The sequence below is a fragment of the Adelges cooleyi genome, unplaced genomic scaffold, assembly GCF_023614345.1.
Source record: "Adelges cooleyi isolate 19-005CV unplaced genomic scaffold, UGA_ACOO_1.1 ACOO_flye_CR_arks_rails_tigmint_CR_PRNA_306, whole genome shotgun sequence".
Taxonomy (NCBI): Eukaryota; Metazoa; Arthropoda; class Insecta; order Hemiptera; family Adelgidae; genus Adelges; species Adelges cooleyi.
The window spans coordinates 308387-329844 of record NW_026095977.1 but is presented as its reverse complement, the minus strand read 5'-3'; the positions used below and the strand labels follow the sequence as shown (position 1 = coordinate 329844).

At 35.3% G+C, this 21458-nt stretch overlaps 1 protein-coding gene across 1 annotated transcript in view; it reads left to right on the top strand.

Moving 5' to 3' along the window:
- The window catches only part of LOC126839541 (uncharacterized), a 56185-nt gene that overhangs the window by 11238 nt on the left and 23489 nt on the right, over window positions 1-21458 (top strand). Inside the window, exons 3-6 of the mRNA XM_050574904.1 lie at window positions 5283-5376; window positions 8514-8629; window positions 10495-10600; window positions 14670-14769. Of these exons, the coding sequence (XP_050430861.1) occupies window positions 5283-5376; window positions 8514-8629; window positions 10495-10600; window positions 14670-14769 (416 nt within the window). The remainder of the gene's footprint in view (window positions 1-5282; window positions 5377-8513; window positions 8630-10494; window positions 10601-14669; window positions 14770-21458) is intronic.

The window sequence follows — 21458 nt, the reverse complement described above, 5'->3', positions numbered from 1 at the left end:
TGTCTATATTGTTTTAATTTACATTCGGAATTCGAAGACATACGGGACAATATTATAATTTCAAAAAGGTTAAGCCCCATATTGTGTATAATTCTTTACAGCAGAGTTACACGAGTGACTCAGACTATGAATTTTAACACAAAGAAGGTCGTCTGCTCGTCTTATCGATATCTTTGTCCGCATTATGGACGAGACAGAATAATATTATGACCGACCCTATGGGTTGAAAAATATTTTCCCAACGCTGAATTCCACGCCCAGATGACATTCCCTAAACTTTTTATTAAAAACGCACTTAAATTTACAAATCGTTTTCAATATTCAATTCGAAGCAAATTGTAGAAATCAAGCAAAAATTCATTATTATTTTACTCGACCAAAATCAATGGCGTATTAGTTATAAATAAGTTTTTATGGAAACTTTTAGCGTGACTCGTCAAAACAAAATATTTAATCAAATTCGTTACCAACCAACCGTATGGTGTGTGCCGCCAGTTGTTACATTTCGAATCAATATGGCCAAAGTAAGTTTTAGCAGCTAAAAATCCAGGTGCCCGCGTTTAATTTAAAAAAACATAAGAAAAAGTTATTTTGTAACTTACGAAAAATGTAAATCGCGTTTTTTTTTAATATAAATTAAAATCCTAATAAATTATGGCCAAAGACAATATAAACATTGTAGCGAATATTTATATTCATCTAATATGATAAAAAATTTTGCATCGTCATTTTTTTACAACGGTGTATACACTAAAATATTTTTTATGAAAACGAATTCGGAATTAAATAATAACCTTTTTTTATCTTTTGAATTCATCGAAACTTTCATAAGGACAGTGGCCGCGCATTCGGTTTGAATTGAATTATTCATTAATTTTTTAATATTTTTAGCTAAAAGTTGTGCAAGTGTTGTTGTGCTTTTGAGTTGAGGACTTTAGTTTTTACAGTAAAAACAAAACTGTATATTTAACAAATTCGAATAACTTTATTGGTCTAATCTTATGCGAAAACATGTTGGCGACTGCATTTCTTCTACGTTGTTAATTTACCAGTACGTTTAAAATTTTTAACACTCAAAAACGGTTTAGGTCGTCTGTCATTTTGGGCATTAAGCATTTTCCGTGGTATCCTTTTGGATTGGCCTTTGCATAAGGTTTGGTGCTACCTTATATATTTTTATTTTCTGTGCACGTGTGCGCTCGGCGAAGCGTTCCCGATTAATTATTCAAATTGCTTTTTGTAATTTCGAGCATGACAAAACGTTTAAAGGGACTCCCCCCCTCAAAAAAAAAAACATTAAAAAAAAGGTGATCACCTAAACAAACGTTTATCAATCAATATCGGTAAGCAAACAACGATTTCGGTTCGTATGGGCATTGGCGGTTTCCTTGAAATATTCTTTTATGTTTCGTTACCCAAATATTACCTTTATATTTCCCTCCGAGGGTCGTGTGTGCGCCCTTGTTGGCTGGCTAGGTATAGCGAATCAATAAAATATTTACATTATTATTATCATTATCACAATAGTGATGGGCCTGCCAAAAAAAAAAAATACTACAAGAGAGTGTTGTCGAGAACTGCTGCCCGACGGTCTCATTACCGTTTTGGGTTCTTCGGTGGTGGTTTTTTATTTTGGTATTTTTCGAGTGGTAGTCCACAAGTGTTGTGTAAGAGAGCCGACCGAACAGTAGCGTTGACGGTGATTGCCATTTAGACATTTTCTAAAAAAAAACCCTGCTCGAAAAACGCTGAATAAAAATAAACAATTATTTTTTACACGTTTAACGCGGCCAAAACTATTGTTCTTACAATAGATTTTTTATGTTTTTTTGGTTACTATTTTTTTTTACTAATAACGCTTCGAACGCCCCCCCGCAGGTTATGGGATGTGTGTCAGATCGTATTTTCACTCTTTGGTAAACATTTTCTTTTGGAACGGCCAATCCAAACCCAATAAACACGCTGCCCGGCATCCGGCTAGCCTTCATAAACCAACCCAAAAACGTCAACAACACTGATCGTTTCCCGACAGTCTTCGACCCGTTCACGTTTGATCGTCTGTTTGCTGCTCGTTTCGACCCCACGACCATAATAACTTTTACAAAAATATCTTCACATCTCTGCACTACAAGACACCTCGACACATCCTGTTGATTCATATATCCAACTACTAACAATGTGGACCGCTGCCGATGTTTGTTTGATGCTTAGATTCTATGCATTGATACCGCTGAACCCACGTCGGTCCATGTTCCATTTTATGCTCGATATCTTCTTTTTGTCCTCCTTGGGTTCCGCTATAATAGAATACACTGAGTTTGCACCGTCTCCCCTGGGAGCCGCGCTAAAAATGCATTTCCGGCATCACGTGTTGTTCGTAAAAGGCAACCTAACCACCGAGTTCGGGAGTAGCGACCCCGGCGCCGGGAATGATTGGAATAAGTTCCAGCAATTTCTGTAAAACGCTCCCTAAAAACGATGTAACAATGTAAATAAAATCGTTTTGCGATGATCGTTTCACGTTTAACGTCTGTATTACCCTAATAAAAAAAAAAAAAAAAACTAGGGCTCGGTTTGGGTTTTTGATTTTTGTAGTTTTAGATTATTAACGATTAACAATAGGTTAGTGAGCGATAGGTGTTAAGCTATAAGTATAGTTATAATAAGACTAGGAACGTTTTAAGGTTACAGATTCTAAATTAGGTTAAGACGGGATGGGCTTGACCGAATGGGGAACAACTCAGTTATTCCACTTTCGGTCACCGGAAGTTTCTTTATCTTTTGCTACGGAAAGAAATTGCCACCTCCCCGGGTCCCAAATTTTCATTTGGTCAGTGCAAGAAACGGCAATCTCGACTGTAATCCCAAGTTGCCAGATCAATAACCTTACCTATACAGACGTTAAACGTGAAACATATAAAATAAAATTAATTAGGTTACAATTTACGAGAGTAATAATTTTTAGAAATAAATATATATATATTTTTATTTCCCTTTTCACTTCCCGTTTATTAAAATTAGTTCAGATTAAATAGTATTTAATATTCTAAAAATGTAAATCAGAGTGTAGAATGCTTAATATATTATATTATATTACCCAACTCGTTTAAACTGTAATAATAAATTAACTATGTAAAAAAAAAAAAAAAATGCCCATTTAACGTTCAAGGCACACCGTCCAGTCGCATGTCTGAACCATTATGCCTGTATCCTAGTATTTTAATTTTATAGATAATGTGCTTAGATTAATAATCTTTATAACTTAAATATCAAAAAATGTAAATATATATTTTTTTTTGTTGAAAATAGTCGCTATAATTTTACTTTAACTTAGGTTAATCAATCCATTAACAATCGTTATTTAAACTTAAATATTTAATAATGTAAATAATGTTATAATATTGAAAATCTTTACTATAATTTTAAGCGCGCTTTTCGATTGAGATAAATCGTTTTTAAAAAAAACATTTAAAACAATCCAAAAAAATCTCATCGTAGCAAACATTTCGATCAAACGGACCGATCCGTGTTTCCCCAAACGTATCCATTTCTTATCCCTATGAGGTCACTCTCTTCGTCGTTCCACTGCACAACTGTGGCACAAAATACAACTTGACCGACCATCGGTGCATCTTGAGCGGTGGCGCAGACCTCGTATAGTAAGTAAGTTTGGATATTTTGGTCTGAAGATCGTTTTTTATTTAGTGATCACAACCGTGGTCGTTCGAATGGTATTTTGGTTTTTGTTAATATAATAATTGTTTATTTTTTAAAGCGTCAAACCGGCTAAATGGCGTCGGACGATAAACATAATTATTTTTTTACATTTTTTTTTTTTTTTTGTTGCCAATCTTGGGTAGTGATAAATAATAATTGCACGTTATCTAAAAAATTAGCGGAATGACAGCAAACGTGTGTAGATAATACACACAAGTTCATCGGTATCTTTGTCCCGGTTTGCCAAATCGCCTACTTAGGGTTTGGCAATGACCCATATCAACTATATAATTACAAACGATTAGTGTTCTGTTGAAAAATTAAAAATTCCCGATAATATTAATCGTCTCTCCTTTATCAAACGATTTGCTTGTAGTTGTTTTACTTTGGTCGGCTTCGTTTTGGACTCTCTGCCGTGTCGCATCTTGCAATTTTTTTTTTTTTTTTGTTAAATTTTAAGACATTTATTGATCAAAATTACGGCCTTTACAAGTATATATAGAATAATTTTTTAGTTTTTTATATTTTGTCAGCATTAATAAGACATTTTGGCTTGGACAGACGGTTATTTACACGGTCACACTTGACAAACGTAGCGTTTGCAAAATCCGTTACATAATGCTTTAGTTTTTCCGTAGATTTTTAACGCCTGTAAACAAATTGTTTTTACCCTTTTAACGTGGCATTGTAATTTTTATGGCTCTTATCAAACGTTTGCACCGAAATTTCCGTATAGACCTATGCGGGGCGACGGTGATTCTCTCGACAATGGCCTACAATATCCGAAAACGGTTATGGCGATAATTCGCCTCCATAACAATGCAATCCAACGGTCCAAGGACTTAGGGCTCAGGGCTCAGGGTGCAATTGTGTTTAATTTGATCTTCTGGCGGATAAGACGCGTCCTTGTCAGTAATAGTATATTGTACCTATGGGCTATGGTGGAGATGGAAAAACTGTGGGGAACGATAACACGATGACTGGATAATAGCGAAACGGTTAGATCCACAACACCCACGAGGGTGGTTTCCGACCATTGAGCACTTACTACTCGAGAAGCTTCTTTTTTTATTTGTCAATTTCCATACGATGCGCGTTTTATAGCGCATATAAAACCGGTGTCTCTAGCATCTGGATATCATAATATATTTTTTTCGCCAACCGGACGTCGAGTAGGTAACAACCGTCGCGGGTAACGTGCATAAATCTGATTCGACGATAAGAGACCACCACCTTACACGTTCATCTCTGGTTCCCATTTCTATCTTTGTCCTGACCAAAATATTCTAAACCCAATCTTATGTATTTACATCTCCAAAGCCGGGTTCTTTTCCCCTCCGTTACTTGAGTACTTGAGTACTTTAAGTACTCAGTCGTCGTTGCACCGTGGTAATGCGATAACGGTGGAGTTACACTGGTCACAGTAGTACACCGGGCTATTATCGTCCCATCCTTATTGCACTTTAATAAGACTTAGAGCATGCCAAGCATGGTATACGGTACGCATGCGACAGTGGAGTGTCCATCTATGGACATTATGTGTTGATATTTTTTGCAATTTACAGTTGTTCTCATAAAGCAATGCTTAATAGGTCTATGCGACGACATGGGCTGCTGGGATGATGAAGACAACTACGAATCTACTCACAGAGAACCAAGGTAAATTTAATTTTTCCTGTATTTTATACTTAGCTGTTTAAGATTAGCTGTCCAATACTATAATTTTTAAGTTTTAATAATTGAATTGATTATCTATGGTTATTATTCCCTGACTATGTATTAATCCAGATTCTTATAAAAATTGTACGGGAGACTTCAGATAGGACATTTTCAAATCACATATTGACAATAATAGCGCATTAAATATTCGTTAAAGTCCCGAAATATGTAAAAAAAAAAAATTCAATGTTGTTCTAAAGTATACGAATCTTGGAGACCGGCCAATCCATTCAACACGCGGTCGTTATGCCAAAAACAAATAACTGAAAATCTGGGTGGTACGGTATTAACCTACTACAATCTTTCACGACGTTGTGCACAACACAGTTGTAAGCGAACTGTGTCATCTGTCACTGAATGAGATTATTGAAAACTTAAAAACTCACACAAAAATACTATTAATATTTTACACGCCGTTTAAAAAATCCTGTATTCTTGGCTGGCCTTCAAGAAAGTAGTCCTAAAGTTATTTTAATTAATTAAGGCCCGACTTACTGACCGTCAGCCTATTGAAATTCAACAATTTTTTAATGTAATACCTCTTATTTAAGCTGGAAAAAAATGTATTACCGCAACTTCTTTAGTTCAATTTTAAATTGCCTTTTATTTTTTAATTGAAAATGTTATTTTTTTTACACAAAACAATTACACATAAAAGGTGTATTTTATTTGGAACATATTCATGTTGGTTAGAAAAAACGGTTTCAAGTCCACTAAGTTCAATTAACACTATGATTAGTAGCTGTTAGTCGTTCTATTTGAATAAACTGTACGCTATCATCAACAACTATAGGTTATGATTATCTTTATACACTTTCAATATTAGCATTATGAATTGAATTGCCTGTAAACAAACCCGTATCAGTAGCATAGTTAGCGATAGTGGCAATGATGAAATTAAATAATAATCATACTATTACTGTTGACTGTTTATTTTGTAATAAAAGTAAATGCAGCAGAACCAACGCCCTCCGAGCACCGTGTACAGTTATATGAATATTTAAATTATAGATTGTTAAAAGAAAATTAATCATCTAAAGAAAATTCACCATTTTGTTCCTTGTACTCCAATAAAATATTATTATAGCGAATTAATGTTTAATGGTATTTTTATTAAATAAATGACCCCGAAGAGGAATATTTAAGTCTGTAATTCAAATACACGATGGAATGAAAATTGGTCGTTTTAATCTGCAAAACAGGACCACTTGTAATCCCCTCGGAGTATAATCAAACCCATACTTATTGCGCGGATTAAAACATAATTAAATACTTAAACGCGCGTATGGAGAAAAAAAACCACTCCGTTACGAGAATTATTATTTAATAATCGGTCGGTCAGAATTTGGCTTTTAACTCGAATGAAACATGTAGAACTAAAAAAAAAAAAAAAAAATAACTACTTTAATCACGGGCTATTATAATCGTGTTTTAATTATAATGGTACCAAGTTCCAAGTACACATTTCGACGACGGACCACTGGTGCAGTGAACGACTAGTGGATTATTTTTTTTTTTTTCATTTTATTTATTCTTTATTATAAGAGAAAAAATCAAAAAAATCCAACCCTCGTTGTCGACGTGATCCGCGTTCGGGTCCGACAGTGACGATTATAATAATTATTATCGTATCTACTACGTCGTCTATTTGATTCGACAACGACCACCAGACCGGTGCTGGACACTGTAATAACAATTATTCAATCACACGGCCGTTGGGCAGAACCGCCGTGTGCACAACGGCTCTAGACTCGAACGGTTACACCGGAAACGATAATAAACGTTAAATGGAACGCAAATGTGCACACACGAGTTCACGGTGCGTGTTAAACTCGGTTTAATTATCGCCTAAACGAATAATAAAATACAATTATATGTAAATTCGGTTTTGTCGAAACGCTTTTGTCGCACGAACATTGTGCTGACTTTTGTTTCCCCGTGTAAAGTTTTTCGTAACCGCCGTTCAAAGTCCTTCAACGGTCTACCGGATGTATAGTGCACCTCTTTTCCAGCCCTCCATCAACACCGCAGACTACATTAATTCATAAACATCCTTTTATGCTACGTTTCATTAATTGTAATTTTATAGATTTTAAAATAATCCATTTGCTCGCAAAACTTTACACTGTTGTTTCATCATACACAGCTGGTCCGTCACTAGCCCTGGAATCTTTACAAGTCAATTTTTAAAAATGATTCCAACAAGATGTAATGTTCCACGTCCGCCTGGTTCGCCGCACTAACCTTTATTAGACTACCTAAAACTAGAACCTTTGAAAAAAAACTGATTTAAATGTTGATTTGTTCTATCATGTTTCATTTAATGGCTGCTTAAATAATTTAGTTAAGGAAATTTAAACTCTTGTTATTATAAACCTTTTATTTCATTATCCATCAACTTGTTTGGCGGCTGTAAATATATTTGTATTGGGCACTTGCCCGTTCCAATTAAAATAAATATAATATGTTCATTGCCAATGTCGACCCTTTCTTTAAATAACTTCTAATTTACACTTAGTTAGTTGCACTGAGTGTATGTAATTTGTGTGTACAGCTAACCGACCCTAAAACAATATTTTTTTTTCGTTTACCCGAAAAATCTTTAATTTTGGGTAAAAAAAATAGAAAACGACAACACGGGAAGTGACTCAGAGCTATTTTGTCTTATCCATTCGATCAACACGTGTGAAGCTTATATCTTTTTTTATTTTTTACTAGATCTTTTACGGGTTGGAAGCTACAATATTCTCAACGAGGCTTCAATATATACTTTTTTATGATTTTTTTTGACATCTTTCCAACGAGCATAATTCGAATATTGCAGTACAGTATAAAATATTATATAGTAAAAATGAAAAAAAAAAAAGATACCATCTTCACGTGTCTTATTAATTTACAACTCAACATTTCTTCTTTGGGTAAACAAAAATATAATTAACATTGTTTTGGGTCGGTCTAGCGTGCACTCGTGTTATTTCCCAAACGCTTAGCCCGTATATTCTTAACAAATAAGTAAAGGTGTAGGATATTTTTGTTATTCGTTTTACCGACATACTAATGTCATTTTTGTATTTCAGCGAGTACACCGATCTACTGGTGTACGAGTGTGGCGATGGGAAAACACTTGAACTAGAGCACGTGTGCAACAATATAACGGACTGCAAAGACGGTTCTGACGAAATGGATTGCAAGGGTTAGTACAACATACAAACAACAGTAATTATTAACGTTAAACTTGTATACTACAACGGATGATGTAGTTGTAGTAGATCGGCGACCTAAAACGTCGGAAACAAAAATCGAACCGGTTCGACGGCTTTGGAAAAAGTACATATAATAAGAGTTAACATTAAGAACACTTGGAATAAAATGTCGGTTATGAGGAGCACAGTGGCGAAATTTTGTTAGATTTTTGTTGTTGTTGTTGTTGCGAAAGACGTATCCACCTTAACTTTTTTTATATTCGTGTCACTTGGGTCGTGAAAAAATAAAAGAGATGTGTAAAACGTCGTAGGTCTGTGTGAGGATTTAGAAAGCGAGGCGATCCAGGAGTGACCCGGGGGTCAATGGAAGTATACAGGACTTGACCAAAACGTAGAGAGGAGTAATGTACAATTTTGACACGGTGAGAGGTTTTTAGAATCAAACGGAACTGAAGGGAGAGCGACTCGCGGGTAATTAAAATAAAATACTATAAAAAACTAGAAATATAAATGTTTATATTTTTAACGACCCGCGGGTCACCACGGTGCGGTGGTATAACACGTGGAACCCAATACTCTGTAGGACACAATCGGTTGCACGCCGAAGCCAATCGTTTTAATTATTTTTTTATTTAAATTTATTACCGATTTCGTTATACAGGACACAAAATACAGATACGAGTCGATGTCATTATAAAGTATATGTATATATATATATATATATATATTTTACAACGACAACGTGTATCTGTTGACTATTTGAAAATTTTTAATAACTCTGTTCTCGTTTCTGGCTGATTTATGTACGTTTTACGGTAACATCATTAGTGTTATTTAATTTTTTTTGTAAGACCTCATTAACATTTCATATGTTTGCCAACGTCGACATTGTTGTTCGACATAGGTATTCACCGGGCAGACTCGAAACGAATATATACTATATTTTATTATATTATCTGTTTTGTGTTTGCGACGGATTGAATTATTATTGTTTATCAGTTTTATTGTTCCAAAACGACACGATATTAATTTTCGAGGAGCACTTAATTGCGAGCACTTAACGACGTTCGGATAATAATAATAATAATAATATTATATCCCCGTGACAGTTTAGAGGTCGTAATTATATTACACAACACACCGTCTTTTCGAGTATTTTTTTTTATTTTTTATATTTATTAACGTTTGTAAAATATTACTATTTGGAAAAACATTAAAAAAAAAAAAACCGTACCTACATATTTTGTAGCAATCTTACCGAAAATCTTACCTACCGGTTCCAGACGACGACATGTGTGTGCACACGGTGCGCTGCTAAGGTGCTGTTTACTCGTAGCCCCACGGCGTTGTATATATTATATATGTATATATATATATATTATATTATTATATTTACCTGTCTGTACAGGCAACTGTCTGAACCGGCACACGTTAAACACAATATTTTCCGGGCAAGCGGGATAATGAAATTTCCGTGCGGCAATAAAAACGCACTTTTTACGACTTCTGGCGGCGCTGTCGGGCCCGAGCCGTATTTGCTTTCAGGGAAAAAAATATGAATAAATAAATAAATATAAAATACCGAACATTAGGCACAGTCGTTCGGCGATTACCATCTGCGGGAATTCGTTACATCCCTTCCTCGTGGGCCGTTTGTTTTTTAGTCACACCAGTGGGTCGCTGGTGGTCGTTGGTGTGGAATACAAAGCAACGACGACACAATCGTTTTGAATAGATCGGCTTGTCATTTACCGGTCGGTCCCGTTTTGGACCTGTCGACGACCTGTTGCACCGGTCTGAAAAACGCCCGTTATCCTGTTTCTTAACTAAAGGTTTTTTTTTCTTCTTATTTTAGGGATGATGTACATGACTTACGGACGGAAAAATCCCAATTCCAAATTGCTAAAGCCGCCGCCGATTCGCAGGGAAAAGAAGAAGACCGCCGCCGCCGCCGCCACCAGGTAATTGGATCTAATAATAAATAGGATAAAAAAAAAAACGCTTCTAGTAGCGCACCAAGGGTTCGTGATTTTTCGCCAATGCGAATAGAAGGAAAAAAACAAATTGCTCAAAACAACTATATTCCTAGACAATTGTGGTTTACCACCTACAAGTGTCCGGTCGTTATTTGAATTCCCGAGATTTGAAATTCATATTATGCACTCGTGTAATTGTTGTTTGTACTTTGAATTACAGCAAATTCCGTCACTTGTCCTTGGTCTCGTGTGACCCTAAATGCAAATGCAAACCAAGGCTACCCTCTAAAAGGTTTTCAAACTTAGCCCTACCTGATTACGAATAGGCACTATGTCATAGTTTTAAAAATTTCAGCGGACTCATTAAAAAAAAAAAACAAAAATTATAAATATAATTCTTTAAATTGGCTCATAAACAACAGACGTTCTTTTAACATAATATATAATTATTATAAGCTAATAACACTTATAAGAAGTCAATTTTGGAGAACCTCTTCCAAATGTAAACGCTTTTAATTAATATTAATAATTTTTTTTTAAAGAACACATTTCCAGATAAAACACATTCAGGTATTGACAATAACCGCTTTATAGTACATTAGTTAAGCGCCTGCGGAAATAAACCAATTAATAAATTGGTTGTCAAAAAGTTTGTAAAAATATTTCAAAAATTATGTTTTGACAGGTGATTAACTGTTTCAAAATTATCCAGCGAAATGTTCTTACTGAAGTATTGTGAAAACACCTTCAACGTTTTACTTGTATTTTAATTAATACTATGATGATATTTTCTATATTTTAATAATACCTGTACAATACTATGCTTGAACAATTGTTTTATATTTAATTTCATATCTTCCCAAAATTTGCATTTTTTTAATATAAACTTTTTGACGACTTTTTGAAAATATCAGTAGTTTTTATTTAGAATGCTTAACGTTAGAAGGACATTTTAGCTTTATAATTAAATCGTATGACCATACACATTTTTATTGTACAAACTAAACACACCATTTAAATAGACAATTTTTTTCGCCACAATAATTTATTAACTTCAAGAGAAATTTTGGAAATACCTTTAAAGTGTCTTTTTTTTTTACATCATAGAACCGTTTCATTTTTGGAAAGTTGGGGTTTTAGATGCCTCGGAAGACATTCAATTTTGGGCCGAAAAACGATTATAAAATATTTTCATAATAACTACGATTAATTTTTAAATATATCATACTTGGGCACTACTTTTGATTGTTTTTTCTGCATATTTATTATAAACGTAATAATCTATCTTTGGATTTACTCAAAATGTACAGAAGAAGGTCCTCTGCAGTTCGGTTTGTTTTCAACCGCTTACCTTGAGTCAGACAGATCGAGAGTCGGACACATTTGAGAACGTTTAAAGGTAGACCAAACGGGTATTTGGCCGAGCCGCGGCCATGCATAATGTTCTCTTATCTTACATATGTAATCGCATAATAATATATCATTATTATTATTGCTTACAGTAGACACGTCTCGAGGCGTTTGAAATTTTTGCATAGAACACAATCGATACGGAATATTATTATCATATTATTATTCCTACAACACCGGAACGTTTGACAATAATTATTGCAACAGGTCTAACCCCAACGTAGTAGCCTGTCCAAAACCGTCGGACGTGTAACACTTATTTATATATATATATATATATATATATTTATATATATTTTTTTTTAACGATAAATTACAATAAAGTTACACCGCAGGATAATAAGCGTAAGTGCGTTATTTATGCGAATAGACGATTAAAGAAGGCCCGCCTAGCGCGTTCATCGTTATGTAGGTATTTAATTTTTATGTACGCGTATTATATTATATTTATGTATATTATTATTTTCTCGGATATATTAGAATAAGGCGATTCCGTAAAAAAAAATTTAAAAAAACGACACATTATAACATTTTTTTATTATTATCTCGGTATCGTGTATTTTATATTTATTATTATTATTACACTACGCGGCGGCATTAATCCTCGTCGGTTGATAGCTCAATAAGAGACCGTACATTTATCATATTTATTTATTTTTTTTTTTAAACACTCCAACGTGTACTCGAGATGTTACATACAGAAGTTCGGATAATTATTTTTTTTCAAACGTCATATTGTGTACACGGCAAAACAGTATGGTATATCGTGTGACTCGACGTATGGCATGAACATATTTTTAATCATTTTTTTATTTTTTTTGTATTTCGCTAGCCTTCAGTTAGCCCGGCCAGACATGTCTGTCAGACTGTGTGTGTATAATATATTTTAGTTTTTATCAACTCGACTAATCAATCAGTGTTCGTCGCGTCTGACCCGGTAAAATATATTCCGACGAAAATTGAATTTCAAATTAAACACATCCGTATATTTATATTATATTTAAAAAAAATAATACAAGCGTGGGATTTCAACCGTACGGGTATTTTTTTTATTTATTTATTTTTTTTACATAAATCATACTTATGCGGTTTACCGACGATAGCGAAAACGACACGAGGAAAAAGTCGAATAATTGATTAGATTTGTATAAGCTCAACAGAGGTCAACGTTCACATTATTCATAATGGGCAAAAAAATAAAAATAAAAATTATAATATACCACCAAGGAACGAGTTGTTGACGTTTCAACCGTTTCATTTCATTTAACAATACTCTCCCGTATAGATAATAGTATATTTTATAATGCGTCGCCCCTTTGGACGGGCGCGAAGGATTCAATCTCTTCGGGTATAGTGATATATTATTATAATTTTTTTGGCCTTCTCCAAATCCTGAGTTACGGCGTTTTCGACTTAAGAGAAATGAATTATTATTGTTGTATTTGATAAAACGTCGGAATCGCAAACGTTTTCTAACGATAAAAAATTAATTACTTTGACCCGACAACACCAGATACTCGCTACACGCCACGTGTCAAACGAGCAGATATTTTTGTTTCTCAAATTAAGTCTAATAGCGAGTAAAAATAAGTTAATAAGACATGTCACAAAATAATCAACAAGCGACGTTCAATTATTTTTTTTTTTTTTCACAACGACTTTGTACAGTGACAGTCTTTTTTTTAGAACAAGAGTGATTTAATTTTGGAGAACCTACTTAATTATTCGATTTAGAGTTTGAGCATTTTCGAAGCCAACAAAAATATGTTTTAATTAAAGTCAATTTCAGTCCTGTGGTCTTATATTGTAAGATTACAAAAACATTTTTCTGGTTTGTCGGCCTATTTGCTGTGTTTTTTTGGAATATTTTTTTTTGCTTGTTTGAAATTTTTAAAAAAAAATGTGTTTTAACGTTGTAAAATTTCCACACAATATGTTTTGATTTTATTCCAAAAAAATCCAACAAACTTAAAAAAATCAAATCGGACCCTTTCAAGTGGTAGCCAATACGTTGTCGAGCCTTTTGTCGGAAATTCCATAAAGCCACCACACCCTTTCCGTCGTCAATCATCTTGGTAAAACAAACTATTTATTATAAGTGGTTTGAATTTCATTTCTTTTTTTCTTTAATTTTTTTTTTTTGGCATAATATCGTAGACCGGGGCCCTCTATTGTCTCTCCCTCCAAGGTCGGGTTAAGTTAATTTTTTTTTATCGACGTCTTTGTACAAATTGTCCACCCACTCTCTTTTTCCGCTGTACCCGTTGAAACGTCCATTTTTCTTAATTCTCTCACTCGATTAATACTATTTTGTTTTTCTCTCTACGTTCGACACGTCCATACCGTCTGAACAATAACAATATGTCTCCTCTCATTTTTCTTGCTAATTGGCACAGCGCCAAAACTGCCTCTTAAACACTAATTATTTATAATTCCATCGAACCTCCCAATCAGTATAGTCCCTTCGTAGGTGCATATACCACGTTCATTTCAAGTTCTTACTCCGAACCCTGTGTGTTGGTCGCATATAATAGAATAATAATTGTTGACTTGCATAATCGCCAAACATAACACCTGTTACCTATTGTTATCGCCTGTTTTTTTTTTTTTAATTTACACGTTTATTATGATTTTTTTTTTCAAGTGCTTCAAACGACAAGTATAATAACAACCAGCCGGCCCGGCAAAACCCGAAAGAGGACCCAAAGGTCGACGAAAAAGTGACAAAACGGACGGCTCAGAAGGTAAGAAAAATCCACTAAATATAGATAACTCTATACACTATTGTCGTAGTCGATTAGAGCGGTTGTCGTTCCACACAATTATTATTATTGTGTGTGATTAGATACCTACAACGATTTTCATGTCACTTGATTTATGTAGGTACTATAAAATAGGATGCACAATGCGCCGATTTGGAACACTACACACACCACACACGGGTCCTTTGGTTTGTTAGGTTTACCAAACTAGTCAATTGGTTTTGATGACACAATATAGGTATATATTTTGGGTACACCTACATTGTGATGCACACCCACCGGCCGTTGTGTGGTTTATGTATAATATTATTGTATTTTAACCGTTTCCCATTCGGCGTTGGCCATCAGATTAAATAAATAGAACGCGTCGCCGATACACACACAATGGGAATATATTATTTTCGTATTTTAGAAAGCGGTTAACACCGAAAAATTGTGTTTGTGTGTATAACTTGTATCGAATTCCCGGATGGTTTTTATTATTTTAATAACGCCAAATCAAACGGAACGCTATTTTTATGTTAAATCGGTACTTAAGTTACGGGTAACGGTCTGTGCTCATCCGGATTCCGCCACATCGGTACTACGGTCACTCTTGGGTCGTTCCCTCTTATATTAATAATATACTCTATTATATATTGTGCGGTATACAATATTAATATAACGTCATATATATATATATATTGGCACACGGTCTGGACGTGTTTCACTCACTCACAGGATTATTCGGTGCGGCACAATCTATCATCGGGCCGACTCTCGTCCGTGTGCGTGGGCGCAGCAAAAAGGGGGAAAAAAATATTAAAAATATATTCTAGCCGGTCTCAACACGGTCGAGGTTAACCACCGCCGGCCTATTGGATCCCAAAAAAAACACTTAGTTCGGATATTACTTCGCTATTGAACGTACCTACCGACAGACCGCCGTCCATCACTGTGTATATCCTAACCGATCCCGGATTTTCAACACCGACCGGAGTAGAGGGCGACCTGAGGGTAAGACAGGACAGTGTGTCCGCAGTGTTGAAAATGTCCCAAATGGGCGGTGAAGGGGATTTGATAGTGGGGATGAGATATTTCCTCGACAACTGATGCGAGGTTACTGATACGAAATGATCTTTGGAACGCAAAACCCGTCTTGGATGATGCAAGCTTGAGGAACCCCAATTGTTTTTCACACGCAAAGGTATCCAATAAGAAGAATTGTTGCAAAGGTTAGAAGCCGTCAATCTACATAATGTATTATTTAAAAAGGCGATTTTCGATTTCTATCTGGTAGGACTTGGAATTTTGCATATTTTAAACGCTTATTAGAAATTCGGAAAATCGCCTTTGTAAATATATGCAAATAAGGTGTCCGCTATTAATTTCGTTCTTTGGCCTGTGTATAAGCTAAATCCGGTCACAGTCGTCTACCGAGACATCAGTGTATTTTGGTACGAAAATAGAGCCGGACCGCGTTATAAAAGACAAAGACCCACGTTGTTTCACACTGGCTGTGTTCACATAATACTAGTATAATCTGCAACAATTTCCTACACTTTCCCTTTTATTAAGTACCTGGTAAGTACGGAGACGTGTAAAATTATAATAGCTTTTTTTTCTCTCGATCACTTTGTTTTACCTACACAACCGATTGGCAACTTTAATCTTGAAAATTAAATGAAATAATAGAATTTTAAATATATTAAGCCCTCTTTTTCGAGAGCCCTCGTCTTTCAGTAACAAAACGAAAATATTCATACTATCCAAACAATCTTCTTTAACTCGTCTTCGATTCGGTCATACTTTTCACTCTTATGAATTATTTTTTCAACGGTTCACACGACGTACTCATTACCAAAATCTATTGTTCACACAAGTCATTCATAAGACAGCATTAATTAATGAAATTTAAATATAAAATTAAATGACCATACAAGGAAATTGAGTTCCTCGAATCACACCCCAGCGTTTTTAATTTAAATAATGCATAATGGAAACGACGAGTTATTAATATGGATATTTTTTTTTAATTAATTCCATGTGATAATTTTTCAATTAACACTTTTTATTTATTCTTTCAAATAATACGTTACAAAAATTATTTTCATAATTAGTCGAAACAAATACAGGTTTTCGTTTAATTACCTTTTTTTTTTTTTTGATAATTTAAAATTCGAACGGTTCCAATCATTTGTTAGGTGTTTAAAATTTGTTTACGAGCGCAGTGGTGCGTCTCCAGTGGCCAGCAATTCTAAAATTGTAACAGAATATGGGTCGGGGAAGATTTTAAATCTCAAGGGGGTTCTAAAATTACAGTAGTTACTATACTTATCGTGGAACTGATATTGCCAATACACCGACTGCGGACGACGCCTTTGCGTCAAACGCCTACGCGGAAACGCCTTTTTTCCTGATTGCAGAGACTTAAGGTTTTGTCCCTACGATCTCGGACAACGCCGTCCGGGGCAAGGCGGTGCCGGTTCGAGGAACAATTATTATTATTACCAGTAGCAGTTAAATAACAATATTAATAATAGTAGTAGCGTAATGGCGCGTAGGACGTCCGTCTCGTGGCGGCGATACCGCGTGTGTCGGGGCGTTGTAAAAGTGTAACGCCGCGCGTAATGGCGGTGGCAAAGAAAGGAAGAAAAAATAAAAATACAAGAAAGAAAGAAATTTCGCCTTGGGCCGCGCGTCTCGGTGAAAGCATTGCACACGATACTATTATCGTTACCAGTAGTGAGTAAGTAATAGTTTGTACAGGTGAACTCGACCGCCGTTAAGGTCGTTGACCGTCTTACATTTTTTTTTTTTTTGAAAAATGTTTTACAGAATTTATTCCTCTCCGCCGCCGCCGCCCCTTTTGACCTCATTGTTTCGGGCGATACCGACCATTTCGACTTTTTCGGCCATACAATATTGTAATAACGTTATCGGATCGCGGTCGATGTTTGATAATACAATTATTATTATAATATCCAGACGGGTGAAAAAAAATTAATAATAACCTAGTAGCAGTATCGACAGCAGCGGCTGCTACTATCTCCTCTCGAATTAAAATAATAATAATGCTAATAATAACAGAGCTATTATACAATGCCGGCGGCCGCGCCTTTTATCGTTATTAATCATTCCCGTGACGACCAATCGACGCGACGGGAGCATTCCGAATTCCAATGTGGTTTTCACGCGGTTACCGGTTGTTACCAGTGTACTAACACGCGGTTATTATTGTAACTATACCCATATCATTATTATGACGTAACGGCGATTCGATGAAAACCCTCATTTTCCCGTCTAGACGCCACAGTCTATGTTATTATTTATTATAAATACAAATCAATCGGCTATTTTTGGCACCAGCTAATCTAGTTGAAAAATCGGTAGCGACCGGGCTGGGTCACGGGTCTGTGGAAATTGTTCTGAAAGTCAATAAAATCGTGTCGAACACCTGTCCGCAATGCAAATTTGTAGATGATGAAAAAAAAAAATGTAAAACCAAAATACCTTTCAAGTCAACGAGGTCCTTGTTTTGGGGATTTTCATGAATTTGTCTGATCAGACCTACGAGACTCTAATTAACTTTTAAACATTTTCCATTTTTATCATAGTGCCAAACCCAATCTAATTGATTAGTATTAAATATTTCTATGGATGGTTTTAATGAATCCGATTCCGCCAGTGTCGACTACTGGTAGTATGCTGCCTAATCTTCTTGATTGGTTTTAGTATTAATTTGCTTTTTGCGTGAAAATAGTCCGTTCGGGTTGAGCGAAAGTCGGCCTGGCAACTAATAAAATATTGTGTTGGCATTTTCAAAATAACCTCGTGGTCGTCAGACCCTTTTCGTTTCACTCTGCTGGACCCTTCTGGTCGTATTTTATCCTATTCCGTAGCAGCAGGTAAACTTGCCCTAGACCTTGAGCCGAGAAAAATCGATACAAAACTCGGCGACGCACACAAAACAACCCCTGGTAATATTTTTCCCGTTGAATAGGCTTTTACTGTGCAGGCCTTTTTTGTCCATTGAGAGACTCTCGTGATTTCCTTTTTTAATTTTATGGAGTTACCCTAATCTAGAGTGAAGTATTCCATTAGACAGCAATCGGAAACAATGAGAACTCCTCTGAAGATACAAGGGCTGGTGCTATTTGGTAGGATTAGGTTAGATTAGGTTTAGTATAGAAATTTACATTTGCTAGTGATTTCAACTATTGTGCAAGACAGTTGTTATACCACTTGTTCGGTAAACGATTTTCGTATGCAATGTCTCTGAATTGAAATCAGAATATTTTCTTACTTTTTTTCTTACGTTCATCGTTGAAGAACATTATTTCCAACGAATTTCACCGAATTTCAAGCGCAGAAAACTCATTTGGTAAGACTTGACTCGTTTGAGGTGGATCCGATTTTCGTAAAATCCCGTCCAACGTTGGGAATTCCTACAAAAGACATGACATCCAGAAAGATGGAAAATTTTCGTCGAATTTACAGTTCACATATGGCCACAGTTTAAATGCAATTAAAGATATGTAGCCAAATTTTAATAACCTCAGGTCAGCGTGACCAAAAGACGAATGAATCGTTGATCTTTCACAGATAAACCGGCAGTTATCATTGACGCGACTGCAAATAACAAGGATAATCAGTGAAAGGTGACGAGTTTCACGATTTATTCACAAGGGGCGCTACCAGTCATTGATTTTTTCACTGTTTTAGATAAGAATGTGCACCAATTATGTGTACCAATTTCGTAGAAAGTAAAAACGCTACGTTGCTTTTCCACGATACATAGTCTGTGATAACACGATGATAACTCCATTATATATAAAAACAATAGCCGTTCGCAAAATGGCGACCTACTATAGGCAATACTCGTTGCTTATATGCATTGAGTTCAGCTGTTGAACTAATCGTTATTCGAATCGGTATTGTTTTACCACGGAGCGAGTGCACTATCTGGGTTTGTGCAATCTGTGAGACAGCTCTGTTTAGGTCGGGGAGTAAAAATTAAAATAAGCAACCGATCGTGACTGTGACGGCGATAAAATAGCGCCTCCTCCACGACACACTATAGCCGTGGCTTATGAGTCCAAGACCGGTCACGATAAAAACATTGACAACGACCGAATTATATTCATTTTTTTTTTTTTTTTTATCGAGCCGTCTCGAGTTAATAAAGGTTGTTAAACGTTTCCAGTGCTGTGCACGTGTGTGTGTATGTCTTATAATCGGAGGTCTCGATTAAACGGGTCCGTTGACCCGTCGGCAGAGTACCATATACTAACAGTATTAATAATATATTGTACAATAATATAATGTGCCAGTCAATATTAGCCGACGTTATCTTCTGTCAACAGCCAACGTCGACGACTACTGCGAGGCCGAGCAAGTAGAATGCGGTACGGTTGTTATTTTTTTAAATATTATAACATTTAAATGCGTACATCGCAATAACGTGCCGGAAACGGTTCGTCGGATGTCGGCAAATTGAATAAAATATGTCGCGCACCGTACACAACCGAAATAACAATCATACCAGGCCATTACAAGGCTGACCGAGATGATGATATTGAGCAATCATAATAATTACTAACAATTGTAGGTATTGTTGTTATTGCGCGCGTCTTATTTCCCCCATCCGGTCCTTTGGCCTTGGGGTTGCCGTCTTTTGTCGGTCTTAAGTGCCTCTAACCCACCGACACCGACACGAGGATTAAGAGAAATAAAATACAACGAAAATTCAACGTTTTACCGTCGCCACCGCCAATCGACTTACTGTCATCTCAATTTATATTATAGCCGCTGACGTCGCACAATAGAAGGAATACCGTCGAGAACGAGGGACCTAACCAAACCTGATGAATGTTTAAATAATTTCAGTTTGAATACAACTTGTAAAAATGTCAAACGATAATTATTACAATTTTATTCTAATTTTAATAAAGGCTCAAAATAAATGTAAAAAACTATTTTTATTTGTCCGAATTTAATTAATAGCCATTTCAATAACTACTAACCGAAATAACTTGTACACGCATCCATGATTATTATTATATAAATAAAACAAGCAATTTTTCAAAATTGTCTGGTATTTTTGTAATAGTAGTCCCTTGAGGTTTTACAATTTTGGAAATATATCAAAAACAATATCACTCATCATATGCCATCGGCTATTGTTGATGTCTCGGCCGTTAGTTTAATGTTTATTAATAGTTAAAAGAATTTCCTGTTAAAAAAAACCTGTTTGAAAACAAAAACCTATTATGTAGGTATGTCTTATAGTTTGGTTTTTTTTTCATTGTATTCAAAATTGTTTAATTCTGCAGCCATTACAAAACAAACAGGCTGGTTTATATTTCAAGCAAAATATTGGACACCGTTTTATTTGTACGCCACGATAGCCTAATAAAATAATTAATTATCCGCAAAGAACCTTCATTAACGTACCGATAAGATAAGTATTAAACTGAGGATTTGAACAATATCGATTTCCTAGTCGAGTTGTATAAACTGCCGAGTGTCTTTCCATATCCTCTCTGCCGTGTTACCTATTATCTGTATCCTCTCATTCACTTAACGTACAATCTGTATAGATTGTAAATACATTTTTGTTGCTACAAAAAAATAAAAAATTGAGAGTTATACAACAATTGCTTATACGGAACTTCTTAAATCACAAGTTC